Source organism: Aethalodelphis obliquidens, unplaced genomic scaffold (assembly GCF_003676395.1).
Source record: "Aethalodelphis obliquidens isolate GAN/ISIS:26980383/991018 unplaced genomic scaffold, ASM367639v1 scaffold9, whole genome shotgun sequence".
NCBI classification, from domain to species: domain Eukaryota; kingdom Metazoa; phylum Chordata; class Mammalia; order Artiodactyla; family Delphinidae; genus Aethalodelphis; species Aethalodelphis obliquidens.
In genome coordinates, this window is record NW_020837953.1 from 17514232 (window position 1) to 17540441 (window position 26210).

At 46.8% G+C, this 26210-nt stretch overlaps 2 protein-coding genes across 13 annotated transcripts in view; one reads left to right on the forward strand and one right to left on the reverse strand.

The window, feature by feature from the left end:
• Positions 1-18741: 18741 nt before the first annotated feature.
• On the forward strand, positions 18742-21335 carry HYI (hydroxypyruvate isomerase (putative)). Of its 7 annotated transcripts, none has more exons than XM_027108841.1 (8): positions 18742-18997; positions 19075-19186; positions 20107-20221; positions 20422-20500; positions 20588-20637; positions 20748-20817; positions 20920-21054; positions 21174-21333. In XM_027108841.1, exons 1-8 carry the CDS (start codon positions 18799-18801, stop codon positions 21245-21247), a joined length of 834 nt encoding a protein of 277 aa, XP_026964642.1. In that variant the 5' UTR covers positions 18742-18798; the 3' UTR covers positions 21248-21333. The 7 variants fall into 7 exon arrangements, with proteins under 7 accessions (XP_026964642.1, XP_026964638.1, XP_026964641.1 ...); XM_027108840.1 differs by having other exon boundaries at positions 18772-18997; positions 20387-20474; XM_027108843.1 differs by having other exon boundaries at positions 18773-18997; positions 20422-20474.
• The window catches only part of SZT2 (SZT2 subunit of KICSTOR complex), a 51154-nt gene continuing 46269 nt past the window's right edge, over positions 21326-26210 (reverse strand). For 5 of the 6 annotated variants that reach the window (XM_027108833.1, XM_027108834.1, XM_027108832.1 and 2 more), the window contains 7 exons: positions 25356-25569; positions 24779-24932; positions 24518-24640; positions 24005-24410; positions 23757-23873; positions 22360-22428; positions 21326-22204 (listed from right to left, as the gene is read on the reverse strand). In XM_027108833.1, the coding sequence (XP_026964634.1) occupies positions 22061-22204; positions 22360-22428; positions 23757-23873; positions 24005-24410; positions 24518-24640; positions 24779-24932; positions 25356-25569 (1227 nt within the window). In that variant the 3' untranslated portion in view covers positions 21326-22060. Of the gene's footprint in view, positions 22205-22359; positions 22429-23756; positions 23874-24004; positions 24411-24517; positions 24641-24778; positions 24933-25355; positions 25570-26210 lie in introns of those variants that run through there. The other variant, XR_003433278.1, reaches the window with a different exon arrangement.

Here is a 26210-nt window from a genome sequence, read left to right on the forward strand (position 1 = left end):
ATAATTAGTCCCAAAGATGGCAATAAAGGAGAAATAAAGGAACAAAAACTTGGTGAAACAAGTAGAAAACAAAGAACAAAATGGTAGATTTGAATGTAAAGAAAAAATAAATAGTAAGAGTGTCAGAGAAAAATTAGTAGGATATTTGCCTCTCCAGATTCACTGTGTACATTTTTCCACCCTGCTCTTTGCCTTGGGCCTGACGTGCATGGAGTATGTCAGTGGATTCTTCACCTTCTGGCTTCTTGTTGGGTTCAGCCAATGCAGATCCCCAGCAAGACATCTCCCTTAGAAGTCCACTTGGGCTGCTGTGTCTGTCGATCAAAAGTCATTGCTTCTTTCCAATTGACCCACTCTATCGGAATTTCCTTCAAGATTACAGAAACCACTCCCTCTCTTCATCCCTTCAGGCCTACGGGTGTTAATCGTTCTGCTGTTCTTAGTTCTGGATTACCACATTATCCCTTGTGGGTCCCCTATACACTTCCACTGCCCAAACCTTAATAAATAGTACCTTTATAAAACCCTCCTTGAATTATACTAATTTCAGTGAGCCATCTGTTTCCTATTTGGATTCAGAATAATACAGTAATTGTGGAATCAGGAAATAGTCCCTCAAAATGGGATCCTGGAATTCAGTTGCTCATATATTTGAGGATCACAGTGATAACCTTGCGGGAAGAATTAGGAAGTAAGCAATCCATGGCATGTGGTAGCATCATCGTTACTCAAATTATCAATGGTGGCAGCATGAGATGAAATGCAGATGGAGGGCAAGGCATTAAGAGATCAAGTGGCTCTGACACTTCACTGCTATGGTAAGAATGGTGGTTATAAAATAGTGGAACCAACTGGATTCTTTTTACCACCCTGAAAAGTATACATAGGGAAAAAGAGAAAATAAAAGCTACAGAAATACAATTAAAAAGATGCTTGGAAAACCAGAATACCTCCATGGAAGCAATGAAGGAGTCCCTCGTTTCCACTAATTGCAGAGGAAATATGGCTAAGAACCAATCCTAGGGTCTGATTGTAAGGGTGGTAGATTTGCAACACCAATTAAATGCTTAACTCTGCCAAGTCTCTTACACCCAGTCAAGGTTATTGATGGGTGGAGTAAAACTCTGAGACATGGGAAAGGGAGTCATGATGCAGACATGACATGGCTGAAAATTCTGACCCTCCATACTCCTTCGAACCTCTTCTTCTGGCTGGAAAAACTAGCTCTCCTTTGTATAAAAGCCTTACAATAATTGCACCCAGGGCAGTTGCCTCATAAGCTGAGGTCAATTCTCCTTAGGTCCCATCTCCTTATCTTATCACGTTCAGGCCCATATCAAGGCCCAGATGGAGAGGTATAAGGCCTGCTCCAGAAGAAGATGGCCTATGCACTTAAAGGCTACAAAACTTTGCCAAGGTGTAGAAACAAGGATCTAGGGAACATGTGTGGTACTGGATTCTAAGGATGTTAGATAACAGGTTCTCAAGGTGTGGTCCCTGTACCATCAACATCAGCATCATCTGTGAACATGTTAGAAATGCCAATTCTTGGGCCTCACCTCAGATCTATAGAGTCATAAGCTTTGGGGAGGGGTCAGAAATCTATGTTTTAACAAGCTCTCAGGTGATTCTGATACACCCCAAAGTTTGAGGACCACTGATAGAATAGATCCATTATATTCCCATTTCCTGAGTCATCAGACACCCTCCTCTACAGCATTACTGCTCAAAACGGTGGTATCAGATCAGAAGCACTGGCATCAGCTAGGAGCTTGTTAAAAAATGCAAAAGCTTCGGCTCTACCCCAGACATACTGAATCAGATTCTGCATCTAAAAAGATCTCCAGGTGATTTGCATGCACCTTAAAGTTTGAGAAGCCCTGTTCTACAGTAATGGTTCTCAAACTTCAGCATGTTTCAGAATCACCACAGTTTGAGAATGATGGTAGTAGGTAAACCTGCTCGATTCTCCCCAGCCAGAGCCCTCAGGAAGGCCTGGAGGACACTCCCCTCATGAAGGCATTAAGAAGTCCTTGAAGAGCTTGCAGTGACTGGACTGTCATCTATAGACTGGAGAGGATGGTTGGGGATAATGCAAAGGAATTATATCCCTTGATCTCAGTGGGAATAATGGGATCCCAGAGTAGAAAGGGCAAGATGGCCATGCTTACCTGTCAGAGACCAGGTAAGCCAAGAATGGCAACCCAAGTGCTTTGATCTCTAGGGAACCGTGGCAAAGATTTTTAGAAATGAAGCAGTTGGGCAGCCTGTTACGGTGCTGCTTGACAAACACAGATGAAAAATTCTAGATTTCTGGGTAGAAACTGGGGGGGTGGGGGGGTATTCTTGGCCTTTTACCCAATTTCCAGATCTAATTAAGTCAGTTCACAGATTCAGACACCCTCAACTGAGGGAGGAGCCTGCAATGTGGCTGCAGATAGATACCATGTGTTGTCCCCAAATGACTTGCTGCCATTGACCAAGGTAACTGTGCACTACTGAAAGGTACATGATCTTCCTTAGGTTAACAGGTATTGGATCTGGGACTTCCCTGGTGGTCCAGCAGTTAAGACTCTGTGCTCTCAATGCAGGGGGCCCGGGTTCGATCCCTGGTCACGGAACTAGATCCCGCATGCCGCAACTAAGACCTGGTACAGCCAAATAAATAAATAAATATTAAAAAGAAAAAGATATTGGATCTGAATTCATGCTGATCCCCAGAGCCCTGAAGTGCCACCAGTGAGACTGGGAACTTACGAGAGTCAGGTTATGTATGGAGTCCTGACCCAAGTCTAATATGGTGTCCATGGGGTCATGGACCCTGTGTTTTTCCCCCACTCCCAGAATATATGGTGAAAACTGAGATACTTAATAATGGGTAGAACTCTTACACTGGTCTTTTCACTCATGAAATGAAGCCTATTATGATGAGAGAGGAAAAGTGAAAGCTCCTGAAATGACTCCCCCATTCCCATCCCCACCACACCAAGAAGGTAAGTCAGAAGCAATACTTCCACCTTGGGGAAATTACAGAGATTGGTACTACCTTTAAAACTTGAGATGTGCAAGGGTAGTGATTCCTAGCACATCCCCATTTGACTCACTTATCTGGCTAGTGCAAGATCCAGATGGGACATAGAGAAAGAGAGTAAATCTCTGCAAACTTAGGTAGTGATGCCAATCACAACTAGAGTACCAAATGTGGAATCTTCACTGTGGCAAGTCAACACAGCCCAGGCACATGGCATTCAGCTTTTGACCTGGAAAACATTTTCTTTCCAGGAAAAGCTGAAGCAATTTGAATTTACATAGCAGGGAAAATAGTATACCATTACCATCTTCACTAGGACAATGTCAAGTCTTGTCCTCCCTGTCACATTATGTAAGGGGAACTCAGGTATCTTGATATCAGACAGGACGTCTTGGTTCAACACATTGATGGTATTATGCTAAATGGACCTGTGAGTGGGAATTGCCTAGTACTCTAGATGCCTTTGTAAGATGTATGTGTGCCTGAGGTGGAGGGGGGCCCACCATATAGGGGAAGTTTCTAGGGCCTCTGTGGTCTGGGGTAACCTTCTAAAGGGAGAGACAAGTTGCGGCCTCTTGAAAATCACACCACAAACAAAGAGAGACACTGGGATTGGAGGGAGGCCACTGTGGACCCCTCTATCTTAGAGGGAGCGAAGCTTGGTTCTCATAGGGTAAATACATATTCTGATTGTTTTCTCTGCCTGAAGTTCTTCTTCCAGGATCATTTGTAGACTTACAGAATGCCTTATCCTTCACTTTGCTATCAAATGCAACATCACCTCTGACAAGGGCACACATTTTACAGCATAAGAAGTGCGGCGGGAAATTGGTTCAAGATGGCAGAGTAGAAGGACGTGCTCTCACTCCCTCCTGCGAGAACACCAGAATCACAAGTAACTGCTGAACAATCGTCGACAGGAAGACATTGGAACTCACCAAAAAAGATACCCCACACCCAAAGACAAAGGAGAAGCCGCAATGAGATGGTAGGAGGGGCACAATCACAATAAAATCAAATTCCATAACTGCTGGGTGGGTGACTCACAAACTGGAGAACATATACCACAGAAGTCCACCCAGTGGAGTGAAGGTTCTGAGCCCCACGTCAGGCTTCCCAACCCAGGGTCCGGCACCGGAAGGAGGAATTCCTAGAGAATCAGACTTTGAAGGCTAGTGGGATCTGTTTGCAGGACTTCGACAGCACTGGGGGAAACAGGGACTCCACACTTGGAGGGCACACACAAAGTAGTGTGCACATTGGGATGCAGGGAAAGGAGCAGTGACCCCATAGGAGACTGAATCAGACCTACCTGCTAGTGTTGGAGGGTCTCCTGCAGAGGCTGGGGGTGGCTCTGTCTCACCGTGAGGACAAGGACACTGGCAGCAGAAGTTCTGGGAAGTACTCCTTGGCCTGAGCCTTTCCAGAGTCAGCCATTAGCCCCACCAAAGAGCCCGGGTAGGCTCCAGTGTTCGGTCCCCTAAAGCCAAACAACCAACAGGGAGGGAACCCAGCCCCACCCATCAGCAGTCAAGTGGATTAAAGTTTTACTGAGCTCTGCCCACCAGAGCAACACCCAGCTCTACCCACCACCACTCCCTCCCATCAGGAAACTTGCACAAGCCTCTTAGATAGCCTCATCCACCAGAGGGCAGACAGCAGAAGCAAGAAGAACTACAATCCTGCAGCCGGTGGAAAAAAAAATGACATTCACAGAAAGATAGACAAGATGAAAAGGCAGAGGCCTATGTACCAAATGAAGGAACAAGATAAAACCAGAGAAAAACAACTAAATGAAGTGGAGACAGGCAACCTTCCAGAAAAAGAATTCAGAATAATGATAGTGAAGATGACCCAGGACCTCGGAAGAAGAATAGAGACAAAGATCAAGAAGATGCAAGAAATGTTTTAAAAAGACCTAGAAGAATTAAAGAACAAACAAACAGAGATGAACAATACAATAACTGAAATAAAAAATACACTAAAAGGAATCAATAGCAGACTAACTGAGGCAGAAAAATGGATAAGTGACCTGGAAGACAGAATGTTGGAATTCACTGCTATGGAATAGAATAAAGGAAAAAGAATGGAAAGAAATGAAGACAGCCTAAGAGACCTCTGGGACAACATTAAACGCACCAACAGTCACATTATAGGGGTCCCAGAAGGAGGAGAGAGATAGAAAGGACCCGAGAAAATATCTGAAGAGATTATAGTCAAAAACTTCACTAACATGGGAAAGGAAATAGACATCCAAGTCCAGGAAGTGCAGAGAGTCCCATACAGGATAAACCCAAGGAGAATAATGCCGAGACACACAGTAATCAAATTGGCAAAAATTAAAGACAAAGAAAAATTATTGAAAGCAGCATGGGAAAAACGACAAATAACATACAAGGGAACTCCCATAAGGTTAACAGCTGATTTCTCAGCAGAAACTCTAGAAGCCAGAAGGGAGTGGCAGGGTACACTTAAAGTGATGAAAGGGAAGAACCTACAACCAAGATTACTCTACCCGGCAAGGATCTCATTCAAATTCGATGCAGAAATCAAAAGCTTTACAGACAAGCAAAATCTAAGAGAATTCAGCACCACCAAACCAGCCCTACAACAAATGCTAAAGGAATTTCTCTAAGTGGGAAACACAAGAGAAGAAAAGGACCTACAAAAACAAACCAAAAACAATTAAGAAAATGGTCATAGGAACATACTATCGATAATTACCTTAAACGTGAATGGATTAAATGCTCCAACCAAAAGACACAGGCTTGCTGAATGGAAACAAAAACAAGACCCATCTATATGCTGTCTACAAGAGACCAACTTTAGACCTAGGGACACATACAGACTGAAAGTGAGGGGATGGAAAAAGATATTCCATGCAAATGGAAATCAAAAGAAAGCTGGAGTAGCAATACTCATATCAGATAAAATGGACTTTCAAATAAAGAATGTTACAAGAGACAAGGAAGGACACTACATAATGATCAAGGGATCAATCCAAGAAGAAGATATAACAATTATAAATATATATGCACCCAACATAGGAGCACCTCAATACATAAGGCAACTGCTAACAGCTATAAAACAGGAAATCGACAGTAACACGATAATAGTGGGGGACTTTAACACCTCACTTACATCAATCGACATCATCCAAACAGAAAATTAATAAGGAAACAAAAGCATTAAATGACACAACAGACCAGATAGATTTAATTGATATTTACAGGACATTGCATCCAAAAACAACAGAATATATTTTCTCCTCAAGTGCGCACGGAACATTCTCCATGATAGATCACATCTTGGGTCACAAATCAAGTCTCAGTAAATTTAAGAAAATTGAAATCATATCAAGCATCTTTTCTAAACACAACGCTATGAGATTAGAAGTGAATTACAGGGAAAAAACATAAAAAACACAAATACAGGGAGGGTAAACATTACGTTACTAAATAACCAAGAGATCACTGAAGAAATCAAAGAGGAAATCAAAAAATACCTACAGCCAAATGACAATGAAAACACGATGATCCAAAACGTATGGGATGCAGCAAAAGCAGTTCTAAGAGGGAAGTGTATAGCTATACAAGCCTACCGCAAGAAACAAGAAAAATCTCAAATAAGCAATCTAACCTTACACCTAAAGGAACTAGAGAAAGAAGAACAAACAAAACCCAAAGTTAGCAGAAGGAAAGAAATCATAAAGATCAGAGCAGAAATACATGAAATAGAAACAAAGAAACAATAGCAAAGATCAATACAACTAAAAGCTGGCTCTTTGAGAAGACAAACAAAATTGATAAATCATTAGCCAGACTCATCAAGAAAAAGAGGGAGAGGACTCAAATCAATAAAATTAGAAATGAAAAAGGAGGAGTTAAAACAAACACCGCAGAAATACAAAGCATCCTAAGCGACTACTACAAGCAACTGTATGCCAATAAAAAGGACAACCTGGAAGAAATGGACAAATTCTTAGAAAGGTATAATTTTCCAAGACTGAACCAGGAAGAAATACAAAATGTGAACGGACCAATCACAAGTAATGAAACTGAAACTGTGATTAAAAATATTCCAACAAACAAAGTCCAGGACCAGATGGCTTCACAGGTGAATTCTATCAAACTAAATTAGAGAAGAGCTACCACCCATCCTTCTCAAACTCTTCCAAAAAATTGCAGAGGAAGGAACACTCCCAAACTCATTCTATGAGGCCACCATCACCCTGATACCAAAACTAGACAAAGATACTACAAAAAAAGAGAATTACAGAACAATATCACTGATGAATATAGACTCAAAAATCCTCAACAAAATACTAGCAAACAGAATCCAACAACACATTAAAAGGGTGATACACCACGATCAAGTGGGATTTCTCCCAGGGATGCAAGGATTCTTCAATATACGCAAATCAATCAATGTGATACACCATATTAACAAATTGAAGAATAAAAACCATATGATCACCTCAATAGACGCAGAAAAATCTTTTGACAAAATTCAACACCCATTTATGATAAAAACTCTCCAGAAATTGGGCATAGAGTGGACATTCCTCAACATAATAAAGGCCATATACAACAAACCCACAGCAAATATCATTCTCAATCGCAAAAAACTCAAAACATTTCCTCTAAGATCAGGAACAAGACAAGGATGTCCACTCTCACCACTGTTATTCAACATAGTTTTGAAAGTTTTAGCCACAGCAATCAGAGAAGAAAAAGAAATAAAAGGAATACAAATTGGAAAAGAAGAAGTAAAACTGTCACTGTTTGCAGATGACATGATACTATATATAGAGAATCCTAAAGATGCCACCAGAAAACTACTAGAGCTAATCAATGAATTTCATAAAGTAGCAGGATACAAAATTAATGCACAGAAGTCTGTTGCATTCCTATACACTAATGATGAAAAATCTGAAAGAGAAATTAAGGAAACACTCCCATTTACCATTGCAACAAAAAGAATAAAGTACCTAGGAATAAACCTACCTAGGGAGACAAAAGACCTGTATGCAGAAAACTATAAGTCACTGATGAACGAAATTAAAGATGATACCAACAGATGGAGAGATATACCACGTTTTTGGATTGGAAGAATGAATATTGTGAAAATGACTATACTACCCAAAGCAATCTACAGATTCAATGCAATCCCTGTCAAATTACCAATGGCATTTTTTACAGAACTAGAGCAAAAAATCTTAAAATTTGTATGGAGACACAAAAGACCCCAAATAGCCAAAGCAGTCTTGAGGGAAAAAAGTGAGGATGGAGGAATCAGACTCCCTGACTTCAGACTATACTACAAAGCTATAGTCATCAAGACAATATGATACTGGCACAAAAACAGAAATATAGATCAATGGAACAAGATAGAAAGCCCAGAGATAAACCCACGCACCTATGGTCAACTAGTCTATGACAAAGGAGGCAAGGATACACAATGGAGAAAAGACAGTCTCTTCAATAAGTGATGCTGGGAAAACTGGACAGCTACATGTAAACGAATGAAATTAGAACACTCCCTAACACCATACACAAAAATGAACTCAAAATGGATTAGAGACCTAAATCTAAGACTGGACACTATAAAACTCTTAGAGGACAACATAGGAAAAACACTCTTTGACATAAACCACAGTAAGATCTTTTTTGATCCACCTCCTAGAATAATGGAAATAAAAACAAAAATAAACAAATGGGACCTAATGAAACTTAAGTTTTTGCACAGCAAAGGAAACCATAAACAAAACGAAAAGACAATCCTCAGAATGGAAGAAAACAGTTGCAAAGGAATCAACGGACAAAGGATTGATCTCCAAAATATATAAACAGCTCATGCAGCTCAATATTAAAAAAACAAACAACCCAATCTAGAAACGGGCAGAAGACGTAAATAGACATTTCTCCAAAGAAAACATACAGATGGCCAAGAAGCACATGAAAAGCTGCTCAACATCACTAATTATTAGAGAAATGCAAATCAAAACTACAATGAGGTATCACCTCACACCAGTTAGAATGGGGATCATCAGAAAATCTACAAACAACAAATGCTGGAGAGGGTGCGGAGTAAAGGGAACACTCTTGCACTGTTGGTGGGAATGTAAATTGATACAGCCACTATGGACAACAGTATGGAGGTTCCTTGAAACCTACAAATAGAACTACCATACAACCCAGTAATCCCACTACTGGGCATATACCCAGAGAGAACTATAATTCAAAAAGACACATGCACCCCAATGTTCACTGCAGCACTATTTACAATAGTCAGGTCATGGAAGCAACCTAAATGCCCAGCAACAGACGAATGGATAAGAAGATGTGGTACATATATACAATGGAATATTACTCAGCCATAAAATGGAACAAAACTGGGTCATTTGTAGAGATGTGGATGGATCTAGAGACTGTCATACAGCGTGAAGTAAGTCAGAAAGCGAAAAACAAATATCGTATATTAACGCATATATGTGGAACCTAGAAAACTGGTACAGATGAACTGGTTTGCAGGGCAGAAATAGAGACACAGATGTAGAGAACAAACATATGGACACCAAGGGGGGGAAAGCGGTGGGGGGTGGTGGTGGTGGTATGATGAATTGGGAGATTGGGATTGACATGTATAAAGTGTATAAAATGGATGGCTAATCAGAATGCGCTGTATAAAAATAAATTAAATTAAAAAATAAAAACAAAACAAGTGTGGCAACAGGCTCATGCCCATGAAATTCACTGATATTGTCACGTGGCTGATCACCTAGTATGAAACAGCCAGACAGAATGGGAGGTGGATTACTAAGCACTCGGTTACAGTGCCAGAGGGAAGAAAACACCCCTCCAGCAGTATATGTTCTAAACCGGAGGTCAGTTTTTGGTGCCATCTCCCCCATGGCAGGATTCGTGGCCAGAGAACAAAGGGCTCTGGGAGTGGTCCCTCTCACTGTTTCACCTACTCATTCACTAGAAGACTTTTTTGTTTTCCATCCTTGCAACCAAAGGCTTGGTGGATCTGAAGCTTCTAGTGTCCACAGCAGTAAATTCTTCTGCCAGGAAGCATGGTCATGGTTCCAGTGAACTAGAAGCTGAGATTTCCCCTGTTCATTTTAGGCTCCACATGCCACTGAGCAGTCAGAGGAGAGGTTCTCTAGCTTGGCTGACGTGGCTCATCCTGATCACCAGGGAAAGTTGTGTTGCTGCTACACAGTGGGGATGAGAAGGACTTGGTTTAGGGCAACTCTATTTCTTCTCTTGCTCTAAAGTTCTGGTCAGTGGAAACTGACAACCCAATACTGTCAAGACCACCAAAGGCTTGGATCCTACAGCAATGAAGGCATGTGTCATTCCACCAGGTAAAGAAACTCATCCGGCTGCGGTGCTGGAAAGGGCAAAGGGAACTTGCTTTGAGTTGGAAGCTGGAAGAAGACAGCTGTGATTACCAATTTAGGCCCTATTACCAGCTCCAAAAATGCAGACCGTAACAGCTGTGTCTATGTTTCTTTACTGTGTGCTCCCATATGGGTTTCTACTGCTATCTGACGAATTATCACAAATTCAGCAGCCTAAAACAACACCCATTTACTAGCTCACAGCTCTGTAGGGCAGAAGTCCAGGAGCAGGGAGTTCCCTGGTGGCCTACTGATTAGGATTCTGGGCTTTCACCACCATGGCCCGGGTTCAATCACTGGTGGGGGAACTGAGACCCTGCAAGCCACGTGGCGCGGCCAAAAAAAAAAAGTCCAGGCGCGGCATGTATGGCTGGGTTCTCTGCTCAAAGTTTCAAAAGGCTGAAATCAAGGTGTTGGGCTGCATTCCCATCTGGGGCTCAGGGTCCTCTTTCAGGCTCACTTCGTTGTGGCAGAATTCAGCTCCCCATGGCCAAAGGATTGAGGCTTCCTTATCCCTGCTGGCTGTCAGCCAGGGGCTACTCTCAGCTCCTAGAGGCACCCATATTCCTTCTCCATCTCCAAAGCCACCAATGGACAACTTCTCACGCATTAACTTCAACTCTCTTTCACCAGGAAGAGCCCTGGGCCTTTCAAGGGCTCTCCTGATTAGGTCAGGCTCACCCAGCTTAGTCTCCCTTTCATAAATGATTTGGGACCTTAACTGCATCTGCAAAATCCCTTCATAGCAGTATCTAGACTAGTATTTGATTGAAAAACAGAGAAAACACACTCCAGGTGTGTACACCGGGAGCAGGAATCTGGGGAGGCTATCTCCGGATTCTGCCTACCACACCTCCTCACTTTAACCCGATTCCTTATTTGAAGAACACTAGTAGTAGTAAAGCTTTAGGTTTCCAGAGAGGTTTTTCTGGCTTGAGATCGCCTCTTGATAAAATGGTAGTCAGTGGGATTTTGTGCGTCCCGCTGATGGGGATGCGAATTTTTCACCCAGATGAAGAATGAGAGGGCATACTGAGGGAGGAAAGAGGAGAGCCCTGCCAGATGGTTCCTGTTTGTCCCTCATTCTGTTTTCCTCTGCCCAAACAGAGGGACTGATGTTGGCTCCATCAATGGGTTCCCTTGTCCTCGGGCTCTGGTTGGTTTATCTAGTGGGGAGGCCCAGCAGGAGATTACAGGGCAGAAGGAGAGTCAGGTAGGGTATTTATTTCTCAGGTTTCCTCCCTACAGGCTGCCTCAGGTTGCCCGTGTCCTGCAACTGAGGGCTTCGGTTCCTCGTAGGACAGTTATCTCTGCACGACTTTCTCCTCCCGGACTTCAGTCCCCATGCCCCCATCCCCTTCACCCTTTCAGGCTTAGGAGGAGTAACAGCTCTGCTGTTCCCAGCCCTAGGTTGCTGCACTATCCCTTGTATCTCCCCTACGCCTGCCCACGCCTTCATATAGTCCCTTTATTCAATCTTCTGAATTATCCTAATTTGAGTGTGCCATCTGTTTTCTGTTTGGACTCAGTGATACAAGAACCTATTAAGAGATAGGCAGGGGAGTACGGCAGATGGAGATACAAATATTACCTTTGTTACCACTACAACTGACACTGGACAATATGGCTTAGGTCTGCTAGGCAAGCAGGTTGCTAATATTTCACCCCTGAGGTCAGCCCTGTGAGGGTTTATTCCTGTAAAACTTATGGCAGAGGTGGGTAGGGTAGGGAGTGTGCTTTTTTACAGAGAGAAGGGAGGATGGGACTGAGCTGAGCAGTTTGGCGCCTCCTTTCTGACAAAGGAGTCACTCTCCTTCCCCTGGGAAAGACCGAGAAGGCGGGGCAGGCGCCCGGAGACATCTATAGAGGGCAGACCTCCTTCCAAACGGGAACGCGAAGCCTGGTAGAAAGGTGGCACTCCTCCAACACTCTGTACAGCAAATGATACTTTAAATAAAGTCAAAGGTAAGCAAAAAACAGCCAAAGACTTAATATCCAGAATTTCTATAAAGAACATCTACAAACTGTTTAATTAAAACATTAAGAATCCTACTGAAGAATGGACAAAGTCTTTAGATAAGCAATTCACAGAAGAGGGAATGCTAATGGCAAATAAACATCTGGAAAGATGTTCAACTTCAGGCATAATGAACGATTCGATTTTTTTAAATGTTTTTTTCCCCCGCTTCAGATTGGCAAGAATCCAGCCTTGATGAAGATGCAGGGAAACAGGCGCTCATAGGCTGTCAGTACGAATGTAAACTGATAAAGCGTTTTAAAGGGCAATTTGGCAGTGAATTAGAACTTTGAACGTGCATATCCTTTGGCCAAGCAAGTCCACTTTCAGAGATATATACTGGAGAAATATTCATATTTGTATCCACACAGAGAAAGGCATGTACAAGGATGTATATTGTAATACTGATAAATTGGAAGCAATCTTTTTGTCCATCAATAGGGGAAGGATAAAATTTTCATATTCTGGGCTTTCCTGGTGGCGCAGTGGTTGAGAGTCTGCCTGCTGATGCAGGGAACACGGGTTCGTGCCCCAGTCCTGGAAGACCCCACATGCCGCGGAGCAGCTAGGCCCGTGAGCCGTGGCTGCTGAGCCTGCGCGTCCGGAGCCTGGGCTCCGCAACGGGAGAGGCCACAGCGGTGAGAGGCCTGCGTACCGCAAAAAAAAAAAAAATTTCATATTCTGGAATAAAATGCAGTTAAAAGAATGGCCAAAGAAAGGGAGAACAGTAAGATAGATTGAGTTTATATATATATATATATATATATATATATATATATATTCCCCCCCCACAAAGGAAAGACATCCTATAAGACCTCCCATGTATAATGCTAAGTGGAAAAAAAAAACAAGTTGCAAAAAATATATACCTAATACCATGGGTAGAATTCATGAGTGTAAAAATTAAACAAGGGAAGAATAAGATTCTGTAGTTAGGGTTATTGAGATTTTTCAAAATTCTAAACATGAAAAAAAAACCTTTCTGACTATCCACACTTGTACTCTTTGAGTCATACATTCACTGGTTGTATTTAAGTTTAAAGATTGCATGTGGATGGGAATGTAATTAGCTAACACTCTATTAAATAATATGGCCAAGAGCCTTCATGTGGTCCTAACAACATGCATATGTAGGGGAACGGCACAAGAAGAGTTTCTGGATGCAATCCAGCCACCCAGTAATAGAACAGAAACTAAAGATAAGGGCCAGTTATAGGAGCCTCCTTTTAAAGATAAGGATGTATAACATGGAACAGCAAATATTATTATATTCTTCCAAGAATATAATGATCGCTCATGCAAGCACAAATTTTGTAAAGTGATTCAATGCTGTTTTGTATAATGATGTTATTATTCAATGTACTGTGTGTGTGAAATGATTCTGTGTAAATGTGCTGAAATTTTAGTTATCGAGTCCTAATGTATAATAGATGTATCACGGATATTCCCCTATGACATACTTGGATACGGTAGAAACCTATGAAAGAAAAACTTTACCAAAGGTTTAGTTTCCTTTTTGACACAGTTACAAGCTATCATGAATCTGTGTGATATGGACTATTACTGGTAAATTGAGTAAAGGGGGAAACTTAAATTCCGAAGCCTTAGAAATGCAGACTCAATGGTTCAAACAAATAATAGAGTGACACTAGATTCTGAACACATGGTTGGATGTGAAAATATATAACATGATATATGGAGCCTGATTTGAACATGCTGTATAAAAGTGATAAAAAGACTGGGAGCTCAAATAAGAAAGTTAAAATAGAAATGAAGATGCTCTTGTATTAGAGCAAGGTAGGAAAAAGCTTAATGAAGATCGGGTGAAATAAAAATCATCAGCATAAACTCATGACTTTGAAAGATAAAGATTCCCTCAGAGACACTGAGATCCCTAAGTTGCTATCAGTCATCCAGTTCACCACTACCAGCTATATGAAATGATCTAAATTCATGAAATGATATAAATATATAGCCCAAGTGCCCAGGGTCCAGGTCTTCAAATTGCTTCTTACCAAAAGCACCATGTGTTTTTTGAAATGTGCACAATGTTTGGTCTTGGGATGGGAAAAGCAAGTTAGTTCTGAGACATCTCTTTTTTGGAAAGAATTAAGATGAAGCAGGAAGGCTAGCTTGATTGATTCCCTTACAGATGTTCCAAGCGAATACAACGCCTCTCTCGGTGTTTCTTGCCATGTCTCTCTGTACATCATTTCTATTCTCTCTGCCTGAATGTCCCCATGAGGTATGGTTCTATTAAGAAGGAGAAAAGAGGCAACAGACGTGGGGTAGGCAACCTACAATGTCTATAACAGGTACTCTGGTTGGTCCAGCTTCGGTCAGGTGCCCACTCACTGACCAATCACTGTGGCTGGGAAGAGAGGATCTTATAAGAAGATGACAGCACCTATTCACACTTAAGATGAAGAAGTGGTGAAAGTGATAATTCCCCCAAACAAGGGAACAGTTCCCAGAAGAAGAAAGGGAACCTCTACTAGATATCTATTGCTGCTAACAAATTACCCCACAACTCAGTGGCTTAAAATGACAAATGTTTACTATCAAAGACTTTCTGTAGGCCAGAAATCTGGGCGTGCCTTAGGTGGATGTCTCTGACTCAAACCTTATCCGTCATGAGGCTGCAGTCAAGGTGCTGGTCAGGATCACAGTCATCTTAAGGCTCAGTGGGAGCAGACCTGCTTCCAAGCTCATTCACAGGCTGCATCAGCCCCTTGACATAGCTCTTTCCATAGGGCAGCTCACAATATGGCAGCTGGTTTTCCTCAGAGCAAGTGAGTGAAAGAGTGAGAGAGGGCACCCAAGACACAAGCCAAAGCCTTTTTGTAACCTAATCTCTGAGGTGACATTGGACCAGCTTTGCTGTATTCTGTTTGTTTGAAGTGAATCTCGAGGTCCAGCCCATATTCAAGCAGAGGGAGCATGGAGACCAGAATGTGGAGATCACTGGGGACCAATTTCACAGGCTGCCTAGCACAGGTTCTGAGCAGGTAATACAATCAAAGACCACTAGCTTGAGCGGTGCCACATTGAATCCAAAATGTAGTAATTCTAGTCTAATACAAACAAGCTGAGTCTGTAGAAAAACCTTGAGATTCTCATGATACTACAATGAGGATGTTAATAGAAAATGTGCTAACAGGTGGTAATAATGCATACAGAAAGTTTTAAAATTTTGTTCTTATTAAATATGAAACAGATACAAAATGATATTTATAAAATATATGTAAGATATAAAGAGTAGTGATAAAACAAAGATGTGTGATCACACCACACCAGAGAAAGGGGACAGCCATTACTCTTGAAGTCTCCAATGCCACTCCCTTCCCTCCCACTCCAGAGGTCACTATCATCTTGAATTTTGTGGTCATTATCACTTGCTCTTCTTTATAGTTTTACCACAGATGTTTGTAGCCCTACACAAGATATTGTTTGGTTTCCCCTGCTTTTGACTTCATGTAAATGGAATCATACTGTATATATTTCTCTGTGATTTGCTTCTTTCACTTACAATTATGTTTCTGAGATTTATCCATTCGATGTGTTCATACTGGTGCTTTCAATTCGACCCAAACGTCACTAAGCTCTTCATATATTACTCTAATCCAAGAGCAAACTCAATTTTACCATTTGAGTCACCAGCTTTTTCTTCACTTTTATAAACAACACTGTAGGACTATACAACAACACATCTATACATTTATCAATGGACATTTGAGTTAATTCCTTATTTTTGCTACATAAATAGTGGTGCTATGAACATCAATGAATTATTTCCTGGTACACTCGTGCACACGGTTCTCCAGGAGATAAACCTGGGCAAGGAACCGCTGGATCAAAGGTATATGAATGTTCAGTTTTAAGAAATAATGCCAGATTATTTTCCAAAGTGGTTGTAGTGATTTATACTCCTATCAGCAGTGAATAAATGTTGCAGTTGTTCCAGATCCCTTCCAATACTTGCTATTGTCTGACTTTTAAGGTGTTTTTTTTTTTCCTCCAATCTGGAAAGTATAAAATGAAATTTCACTGAGGTTTTGATTGCATTTCACATATTAGTTGTAATGTTTTTTAAGACGTTGGCAAGTGCAATCCAGTGGTCAAATGCGAATCTGAACTCTACGTGCAAGTGTCAGCCATTATCCATGTAACTATTTACAAGCTGTTGTTATCTTAACTGATCATCATAGCTGTACAAGTTCTTTGATTAAAAGTTAAATGCAAAGAATCAAGATTTGTAATAACTTCGTGTAATGCTTCTGTTGCAAAGTGGGTTAAGATACAGACAAATGGTGACTAAAGAAAATAATTGTCATGGGCATTGTACCTCTCTTGTATATATTTTGATACATTATGTAAAGGTGGTTGTAAGGGAATTAAGGGGAAAAGTGAGTCACGCACATCTAGTTTATACATCATCTCTGCTGCCCTACAGGGAATACAAGCGAAAAAGGAGTGGAACCATTGGAGGCTGGACAAATTTTGTTTCTGGTACAGACCCCAGCAGATGGTGGTGCTTTGAAAGTCTTAAATAGAATTTGCATACTCAGATTTACAGTGGAGTGTTAATAAGGAATTACTTACCTTAGATGTTATTCTGTATTGCCAACAATGATCATAAACACGCTGAAGTTGGGATTGAAGTTGGGATTGTTAAACTTAGTGAGGTCACATCCTGATTGGACAGTACCCAAGAAACACGTTCCAGGAGGAGTCTGATTTCCAAGTATACTGCCAACTGCAGGGGGGCAAGAAATCAGGTGATCGGTCATAGCTGGTGGCAATCCGTGCTTGGAGGCAGAGCTGAAGAAACAGTACCTGCCAGGCACTTGCATTCACTCTGAGCTGAGCCTGGATCCCAGGTGCCTGGGTGAGCTTGACTTGGGATGCCAGAGAGCAGTGACAGGAAGACAGTGGACGCTGGGTGCTCCTGGTGTTGCACTTCAAGCTGCTTTTTGTCAAAGCTAGTACAGGAAGCAGATCAAGATGACGTCTATGAATGTATTGTCCAAGTGTAAACTGACAATATTTTTGAAAAGCCATTTAGCACAGTCGTCAAGAACTTAAGCATGCTCCTATTTTTTCACCCAACTTGGAATCTGCCCATTCAGTTGGTTTAGTGTGGCTGAAATATTGATAAATTCATTTGAATGATCTGAAGAAACATTAAGAGGCTACAGACACAGAAACCCGGGAAAGTCTAAACATCCTGGCCTTGGGAAGCGTAGACCTGGGAGCTGCCGTGGGTTTGGCCAGTCCTGACAACTCTGCAGCAGCGGCATCTCAACGTGCTACCCCTATTCATAGTGCTCAGTTTCCCACCCCCTCTGCTCTAGCTTTTCTTTACCACCTGACTCCTGCTTATTTAGTTTCTACAGCCACAGTCATCTTCCGGCAAACCCACCTCCCACTTGGCTCTCAGTATTTCCTTGTTTGAACTCTCCAAGAGGGAGCCTGATTGGTCAGACTATCTTTCCAAATTGGACAAATCAAGGGTCTCGGGCTATTCTATGGATTGGCTGCCCTTGGATCAGATGTCTTTCCGTGGTCCAATCAGCCGGGGCTGAGAGGGGACAGCCCGCCCATAGCCGCTCAGTGCGGAGTCCAGGGGTGGGGGCAGTTTTCCTTATAAAGGACTTCGTACTTTGTTCCTACAAAAGAAACCTCAGAGAACGATTCAGAGATGGGACTAAGAAGTGCATTAAAGTGCTTTTATAGCGCACGCGCACACACACGTTGAAATCCCTAATGACCATCAACAGATTCTGGGATGTCCCGGTGCGGAACAGTGAGCAGCTAATTCAAGGTTTTCACGGGAAATGCTCACGAAATAATATGCCATAAAATCGCATATACACTATGATCAGGGTTTTCTAAGAAAAGACTGCACGTGTTTAGTTTTTGCTCTGTACGGGAAAGTTAACGGGTGAGTGGTGCGGCACACACTTTCAAATGTTCCATAATGAACAGGTACTCTGGTTATAATGAAGGAAAAACACGAAGCGTTTGTTAGCGTCCACGCTCCTTCACGTTAATTGGGTCCGCACCTCCTCCGCGCGCCGCCCTCTCCCGTCAGGGAAAGTGCACTTTTCTGGCCAGTCCGCGGTTTTTACGACGCACGGCTTTCCCAGCCGGAGAGAGCCGGCACCCAGTTCGCGGCGACAGCGCGCCCCCGCCCGGCAGGGCCGGGCTCCTCCGCCGCCTCGGCGCCCGCTCCGCCCCGCCCCCCGCTCGGGCCCTCAGTCCCTTCCCCTCCCCGGCCCCGCCCGCGGCTGCTGCCTTCCGGCTGCGCGGATTCTGCCCCACGCGCGCTCCCGGCCGGCCATGGCTCCGCTGCGCTTCTCGGCCAACGTGTCGTGGCTGTTCCCCGAGCTCCCCAGCCTCGCCGCACGGCTCCGGGCCGCGGGCAGTTCGGGTTTCGAGGCGGCCGAGGTCGGCTGGCCGTACGGGGAGCCGCCGGAGGCGCTGGCGCGCACGGCGCAGGAAGTGGGGCTACAGCTCGTGCTGATCAACACGCCCCCGGGTGCGCCGTGGGGGCCCGGGCCTGGGCGGGGCAAGCCGGGAGAGCGAGCCGGGAATTGAGGCCCATTCTCTCCGCAGGAGACCGAGAGAAAGGGGAGATGGGGCTGGGGGCCGTTCCCGGGAGGCAGGCGGCCTTCCGAGATGGGCTGGAGCAGGCTGTGCTGTACGCCAAGGCTCTGGGCTGTCCCAGGTATCCTCCTCTCTCCAATCCCCCGCCCCCATGACCCACGAGAGAACAGGCCGCTGGGGCTTGAGAGGCTCAGAGGTCCATCGCACTGGCCCTTCTTCGCCCCTTCCGTCCGGGCCCCTTGTAAATTGCCTCCTGTATTTCATCTGTTGTGTGTCACTCTCTGTTTGCAACTCTTTCTTGCTCAACTCATGCTGGGATCCCGTGCTGGGAGCTTAGTCTGACCTGGGAGATAGATAGCACAGTAAACAAACGGAGTGATCCGTTTGAGGACAGGTCAGTTCAAGGAGGCTGTGGGAGCAGGTAGGCAGTAACTCTGTCTGGGATCAGAGAAAGCTTACAGGTAGTAAGTAGTGGGTCTCTAGTGGGCACTTGCTTGAGGTAAGGAGCATTCCCGTCAAGGATGCAGGGGCCAAAGGCAAGAGGGGCATAAAAGTTAAATTAAAAGTTGTAAATGTAACCTGTCTGCTTTGGAGGTGGCTGAAAAGGATCAGGTGGTGAAGTGAGGGGGACTCAAAGTGGGGCTGATCTCATAAATGTCAAATCCTGCACAGAGCAACCAGGCTGAGAAGGAACTGGCCACAAGGGGTTATTAAGGGGGTGGAGGAGTGTGTGTGCAGAAAACAGATGGGAAGCTAAGAAACAGATGCAAGGAGGAGTGACAAGCAGCGTGGAATTCCTGAGAAGGGTAAGGGTCAAACTAATTTTTTAAAGGTGAGAATCACGTTTGTAGGCATGAGGAGAAGGGGCACGGAAAAGGAGAATTTGGAAGTACAGGAGGCGCTAAGTGAGAGACCTGGGGAGATGGGAATCCGGCATGATCGGAGAGCAGCTGGAAGAGGTGCACCCAGGGAGCAACGGAGTGAAAGCTCGCGCTTCGAGGGTGGACTCCACAGCCCCATCCAGGCCCATTTTCCCCACAGGATTCACCTGATGGCTGGCCGAGTGCCCCAGGGGGCTGATCGAGCAGCAGTCAGGGGTGAAATGGACACAGTTTTTCTGGAGAACCTGAGGCATGCAGCTGGGGTTCTGGCTCAGGTGAGACGGTGAAAACACATACAGACACACATGCTTCATGAATGTGTGTGTGTGTGGAGGGGATGCACAGTGGGGAGAGCAGTGAGGCACAGAGGCTGGGCCCCGGTCCAGGCCGGAGGGATTGGTGATGGGCTTGATCGGTGATTGAGGGGGTACAAACCTCAGGGAGAGCTCTACTCACGGATCCTGCCTGGTGCTAGGAGAACCTTGTGGGGCTGCTGGAGCCCATCAACACCCGCATCACGGACCCCCGGTACTTCCTGGATACGCCCCAGCAGGGTAGGACCCCAGCCCTGTCTCCTCCTGTCCCTTGATTCTTGGCGCCCTCCTTGAGTCTCATGGCCTCCTCCCCGGTTTCTCTCCCAGCGGCAGCCATCTTAGAGAAAGTTGGAAGACCCAACCTCCAGTTACAGATGGTAAGTGGGAGAGAGGGAGTGCTTCTCAGAGGGCCCATGGGCCTGTGTTCTCCAAATCCAGGCAGAATGGTGTGGCCTGCAGGGTCTGTGACTCGGAATCTCTGCCCCAGGACATATTCCACTGGCAGATCATGGACGGGAACCTGACGGGGAACATCCGGGAGTTCCTGCCCCTCGTTGGTGAGGGCCCCTTTCTTGGCTCCTTCCTAGTCTGCCATGATGCTTCCTCTGTCCTCCCACTCTTTCTACCCCCCCCCCACATCTGCCCACATCTGCTCCCAGGGCACGTGCAGGTGGCACAGGTCCCAGGCCGAGGGGAACCCGGCAGCCCTGGAGAGCTGAACTTCCCCTATCTGTTCCAACTTCTGGAAGATGAAGGCTACAAAGGCTTTGTGGGCTGCGAGTACCAGCCTCGAGGTGAGGGTGGGCAGAGCTCCAGGCCTGGCCCTGGGGAGGGGGCTCTGGAGGGACAGGTGTCAGGCAGGGGCTGTTTTCCTCCTCGTGGGTTGAGATGCCTCGGGTCCCTCTCCCCTCAGGAGACACGGTAGAGGGCTTGAGTTGGCTACGTTCGTACTGGGATAAGCGGGGCCGCCCACAGGCTGGCCAGTGAGGTCCTGCGCTCCAGCCACACACCTCTGGGATGGTGAGCTGCACATCCCGAGTCTCCTCTGAATTAAAGACAATCTGCTGAAGGTTTCCATGTGTGTATGTTATTGGAGGGGGAGGGGGAGGGACACACAGTGCCTAACTTTTCAGTTTCTTTGGGTCACTTCCTTCCTGCAGAGAAGGGACATACAGCTCACGTTCAAGTCCTCCAGTCTGTGCCAGTGTTGCTGTGGAGATGGGAGAGCTTTTGAGCTCACCACCTCACGTACAGATGAGAAACCAAGGGTCCGAGAGCAAAGGGACTCACCCGTGGTCACAGATGCTTCAAAGGCAGAGCTGGGATTGGAACCCAGGTGTCTTAGTGGCAATTGTCCAGCAATGATGTCCCCGTGGGCAGTGAAGACCACAGGGCTCAAGATGGGGGTGGGGGAGGCGGGTGGCTGACCGCAAGCCAAGGCTCGGAGGCAGGATTCAGGCAGAGGAACTCTAAGGGGTCTATGTGCCACCTGATGTGAAGAATTCCCAGACTCCACCAAGTGAGCAGGGAGGAGCAGTCTCCTTCTGGAAGGGCCCAGGGACCTGAGATGGCATGGACACCTCAGGGAGGTGACCGGACCTTCTGGATCCCTGGGCTGGTCAGTGGCAGTGAGTGTTTAGGGAGGGCAGCTCCTGCTACCAGGTCCCCAAGACACATTCACACAACGACTGGCATCCCTCAGTGTCCAGTCTTGCCCGGGTGCCCAGAGGGCTGGCCAGTCCTGCTGCAAGTGGGCAATCCTACAGAGCCATAATTCGAGGACATTCAGTGGCCCATCCCTCAGAGGAGGCGGGTCCAGAGGGTGAAGCAGGCTGTGTTGATGACGGACTCCAGGTGGTGGTAAGTAGAGACCAGCTGGGCAGGGGGGCTCTCGCTGTCCTGGGGCTGTACCGGGAAGGGCTCTCGGAAAACCACTGTCAGAGACTGTGGGGAACACGGGGCGGGGGTGGTGAGAGGAGGGCAGGCTGAGCCCAGGGAGCAGGGCTCCCCAGCCTCAGCAGGCTCTGGGATGGAGCATTTGGGGTACAGCCTCCTACTAGGCTGACACAAAGCCCCTCACCGCCCCCTCCCGTTCTCACCGTCTTTCCCAAGTGGGAATCCAGAAACACTAGCACGAAACAGTCAGTGAACTTCTGATTCAGCACAACCTGCAGCAAAAGACAAAATGAGATGCGGAGTGAGGCACAGACCCTCCTTGAAGGCATCCTGAAAGTGGGACCAGTGTGAGGAAGGCCCGCTTCCATCACCACACCTGACCCCACCTACACTGTACGGTCACCCAGGACCTCCTCCAAGCCCAACCTCAGTCCTCGTCCTCACTGGCCACCGGTTAGCCTGTCCAGCCTCACCAGGATGAGCGAGTGGTACTTGACTGGAAGGCCCTGCACAAGCTCACACACTGAAGCCCATCATTAAAGGAGGGTTCTCTCCCCTTGACGTGAGCCCTCCCTTCCTCCTGGGTTTCGTGTCTCTGGCCTCCCTGATGCCTGTCCCTGGCGCTCAGCTTTGTGATCTCTCCCTGGGCAGTTTCTTCTATGCCCAGCTTCAGTCACCACCTGTTTGTGTAAGTGCTGCCTACATCTCTCTCCTGAGCTCCAATCCCCGATGCCCATATACCTTCTAGACTGTGGTCCTCGAAGGTCCTCCTGGGCCTCAGATTCAATTCTTCACCCTTCCCCCAAACCCACTCCTGCTTCAGTGTTCCCGCCACCCACAGAAGCATCCCCATCTGCTCACACCCACCTGCACCACCGCAGCCTTACCCTAACTAACCCTGGCTTCTCTGGGTGATGCTCTGTCACACCTTGAAACTAGTCTTCCCCACAAGCACTATGTCGCAGGACCCCTTACCACAGACCAAGCACCTTTTCTTTTGAAATCTTCTCTTGAATGTCTCCTCTCCTGATCGCTGCTCTCGTTGGGGCCATCCTTTAGGCTCTCAATCCCCAGGCTTGTGCCCACTGCCATAGCTCTCTCTACCTGTCCTTCCCAGCAACCTGTCAACCTCTACTGTGCGTACCAATCACCTGCGGATCTGGCTGAAAGGCAGGTTCTGAGCCAGCAGGTCTGGGGTGGGGTCTGAGAGTCTGCACTTTGGTCAGCTCCCAGGTGGTGCTGACGCTGCTGGTGTGAGGACCACACTTTGGTAAAAAGGCCTGAAAGCCCAGGAGGTCCTTTCTGGGACTGGAACCTCCAAGAGCAACCACTCACAAGGTTCCAGAGCTTGGCCCCCAGGATCGCTAGCCAACGTTTGTGCTTTTTGTGAGCCCTGAGGGCACAGCTCTAGGTTATTCTCAGTGAATCACATGCTGTGGCTTTGGTGCTTGAAGGGTTTTACATCCATCTACCGGTGTGGTCACTCCATCTCAGCCTCCCTGTTTAGTCAGACTGGGGTTCTTTGAGGGGGACCCTGTCACCTCTCTGATGAGGATTTCTGCTGTGTCTCCCCTTTCAGAGGAAGGTCAAAGAGACTTACCAGGTACTGAGTTCCCAAGTCTGGGCTCTGGAAATGGCGACAGCTCTGGGGAAAGCGGCTTAGGAGAACCTTGATCAGGCTCTGGTACCAGGAGACCGTCATAGACAGGAAGCAGTCCTAGGGGAAGGTCCACAGGCATGGATCTGCTGTTCCAGAACCACCTCTGAGACCCCTGCAACCTGTACCCTGGCTGCCAGTGGAATTCCTAGCGTCCATCCCAGCCCCTTCTGGAACCCACAGCTGCTTACCAGCTGGGGGTCGATGTCCCCAATGGATTTGGCATGGACGGCTTCTAGGAGCTCCTCCAGCTCGGCCAGGGCCAGGCGCCCCCCTAGTCGCAGCCGATCAGGTCCTGGTGGTTCCAGCAAGAAGAGGCGCTTCCAAAGGGTGTCCCGACGGCAGTGCCCTCCAGCCAGCCTTACCAGCTGAGCCAGCCGTGCCCGTGCCACACCCACCTCTGCAGCAAGTGGGGGGAAGAGGGGAGCCGGTCCAGGGGCCAGACCATCCCCTGAGGCCTCCCCAGGGCTACCGGCTGAGCTCCCAGGAGCCTCTGGCTCAGGGGGCAGTCTGGGCGGCTTCCGGAACCGGCGCAGGTCAGCAGTGAGTCTGGGGAAGAGCTCTCGTTGGCTGGTGAGCACCACGAAGAACTGCAGCCTAGGGTGGGGAGGGGCGGGAGTGTGATGGTCACAGCAGGAGAGACACAGGGCAACAGCAGGGAGCGGCTGGGCAACGGGCAAGTTCAAGGCAGGGGATCTGCTGACCGCAGAACGTGCCGCTCGGCCTCTCCTTGCTCCTCAAAGGGTGCGGCACAGTGACAAACAAGCAGAGACACGTCGAAGTCGTCCTGGTGACGAAGTCCCTCAGAGTCCAGGTAGGAGCCAGAGCTGTGCGGTGGGGGTTGGGGAGACGTCAAGCCTGAGGTTCTGATGAAGCCAACCCCACCCCTTCTGCCCAAGAAAACGCGGGTCGCCCACTGCAAGGATGGCCCCGACTCCGGCTCCAGGCATCCCTTCTCGCCTTACCTGTGCCACGCCGACACCAGGGCGTACTCGTTATGTTCCGGGCCTCCTGGCCGGGCCATCCGCAGTGGCTTCATGTGGTAGGAGCTGGCATGGTCGGCCACGTAGTTGTACAGCTGGTGGGCAGCAATGAGCGGAGTGGGGAGCTCCAGGGTCCCTGAGGGATGAGTTACAGGAGACACTGAGCCTGGGACAGACACAGTGATCTGGTGGGGCCGGAGGATGGGAATCCCTGAGGCTCTGATGGGCAGGCAGGCCGATTCTTTCTGGGGAGCTCCTGAGGGACATGGAGATGGGACAGAAGTGGCTCAGGACACACAGGGGGCAGGGTACACACGACACAGGATCTAAACTTTGCTTGCTATGAAAATTAAACCAAACTTGCTATGAAAACAGACTGGGAAGAACTTAAGACAGAGACATGGGGACAGGGTCCAGGTGACATGAGGCGACTGGACCATATAGGACAGGAGAGGCAGAGACAAGGTCTGGTCCCCGGAAGTGGTCCCCCTGGCCCTGGCTTGAGACACCTGGCGGCCTGTTCTTTTTCGGGTTCACTGGCTTGCCCCTGGGCACCGACCTTGGTAAATGTGATTGCGGCCAAAGTGGGGCCCATCAGGGTGGTGGGCCAGGAAGTGTCGCAGGAAGGTGGTGAGGTGGTAGCCATGCCGCAGCACCAGGTGGGCGCCCAGCACGTGCTGGTGCACGAGGCGCAGGTGGAAGTCGTAGCTAAACGAGTGCACATGCATCAGGTCCCGCACCTTGTCACACTCCTCCGTGAACAGCATGGACAGCTGGGGAGCAGCGGGGGGGGACCTGGTCAGGAAACGGTGGCAGGCTGCCCGCCCATCTCACTCCCTCCTCTTGCCTGGGAAACCGCAGCTCAAGATTCACCCCGTCGCCGTGGGCCCCTCTGCCAGAAACGCTTCTGTGAGAAGCCCTCCTCATTACATTATGCAGTGTTGTAACTCTGTTTACATGAACTGACCATTTTGAGACATGAACCTTTTTTACTCGGTATCCCAGTCTCCACTCAAGTCTGGCACAGATTCACTCACGTAACAAATACTTGTCCAGTGCCTCCCACGTGCCTACCTGGTACTGTTCTAGTTGCTGGGGATACAAACCCCTACCCTCAAGGAGCTTACAGTCCAGTAGTGGGGAGATAAGACAATAAACATTAGGCAGAGTAAATGAGTAAATAGCACGTTAGTGGATGGTTATGGAAAATCAAGCAGTAAATAAAGCAGGTGTGGTTTTAAACAGGGTGGTCAGGGTAGGCCAGGTGTGTAATTACTCACTATTAGAAAGGTTTTCCTGGTCGCTTCCCATCCCTCCGGCTTTATCTTCTCATCAAATTACTTGTTCTTGCGAAGCATACCACATATTTTCTCTACCCTCTTGTACCTGCCATTCTGTTTGCCTGAATGCTGCT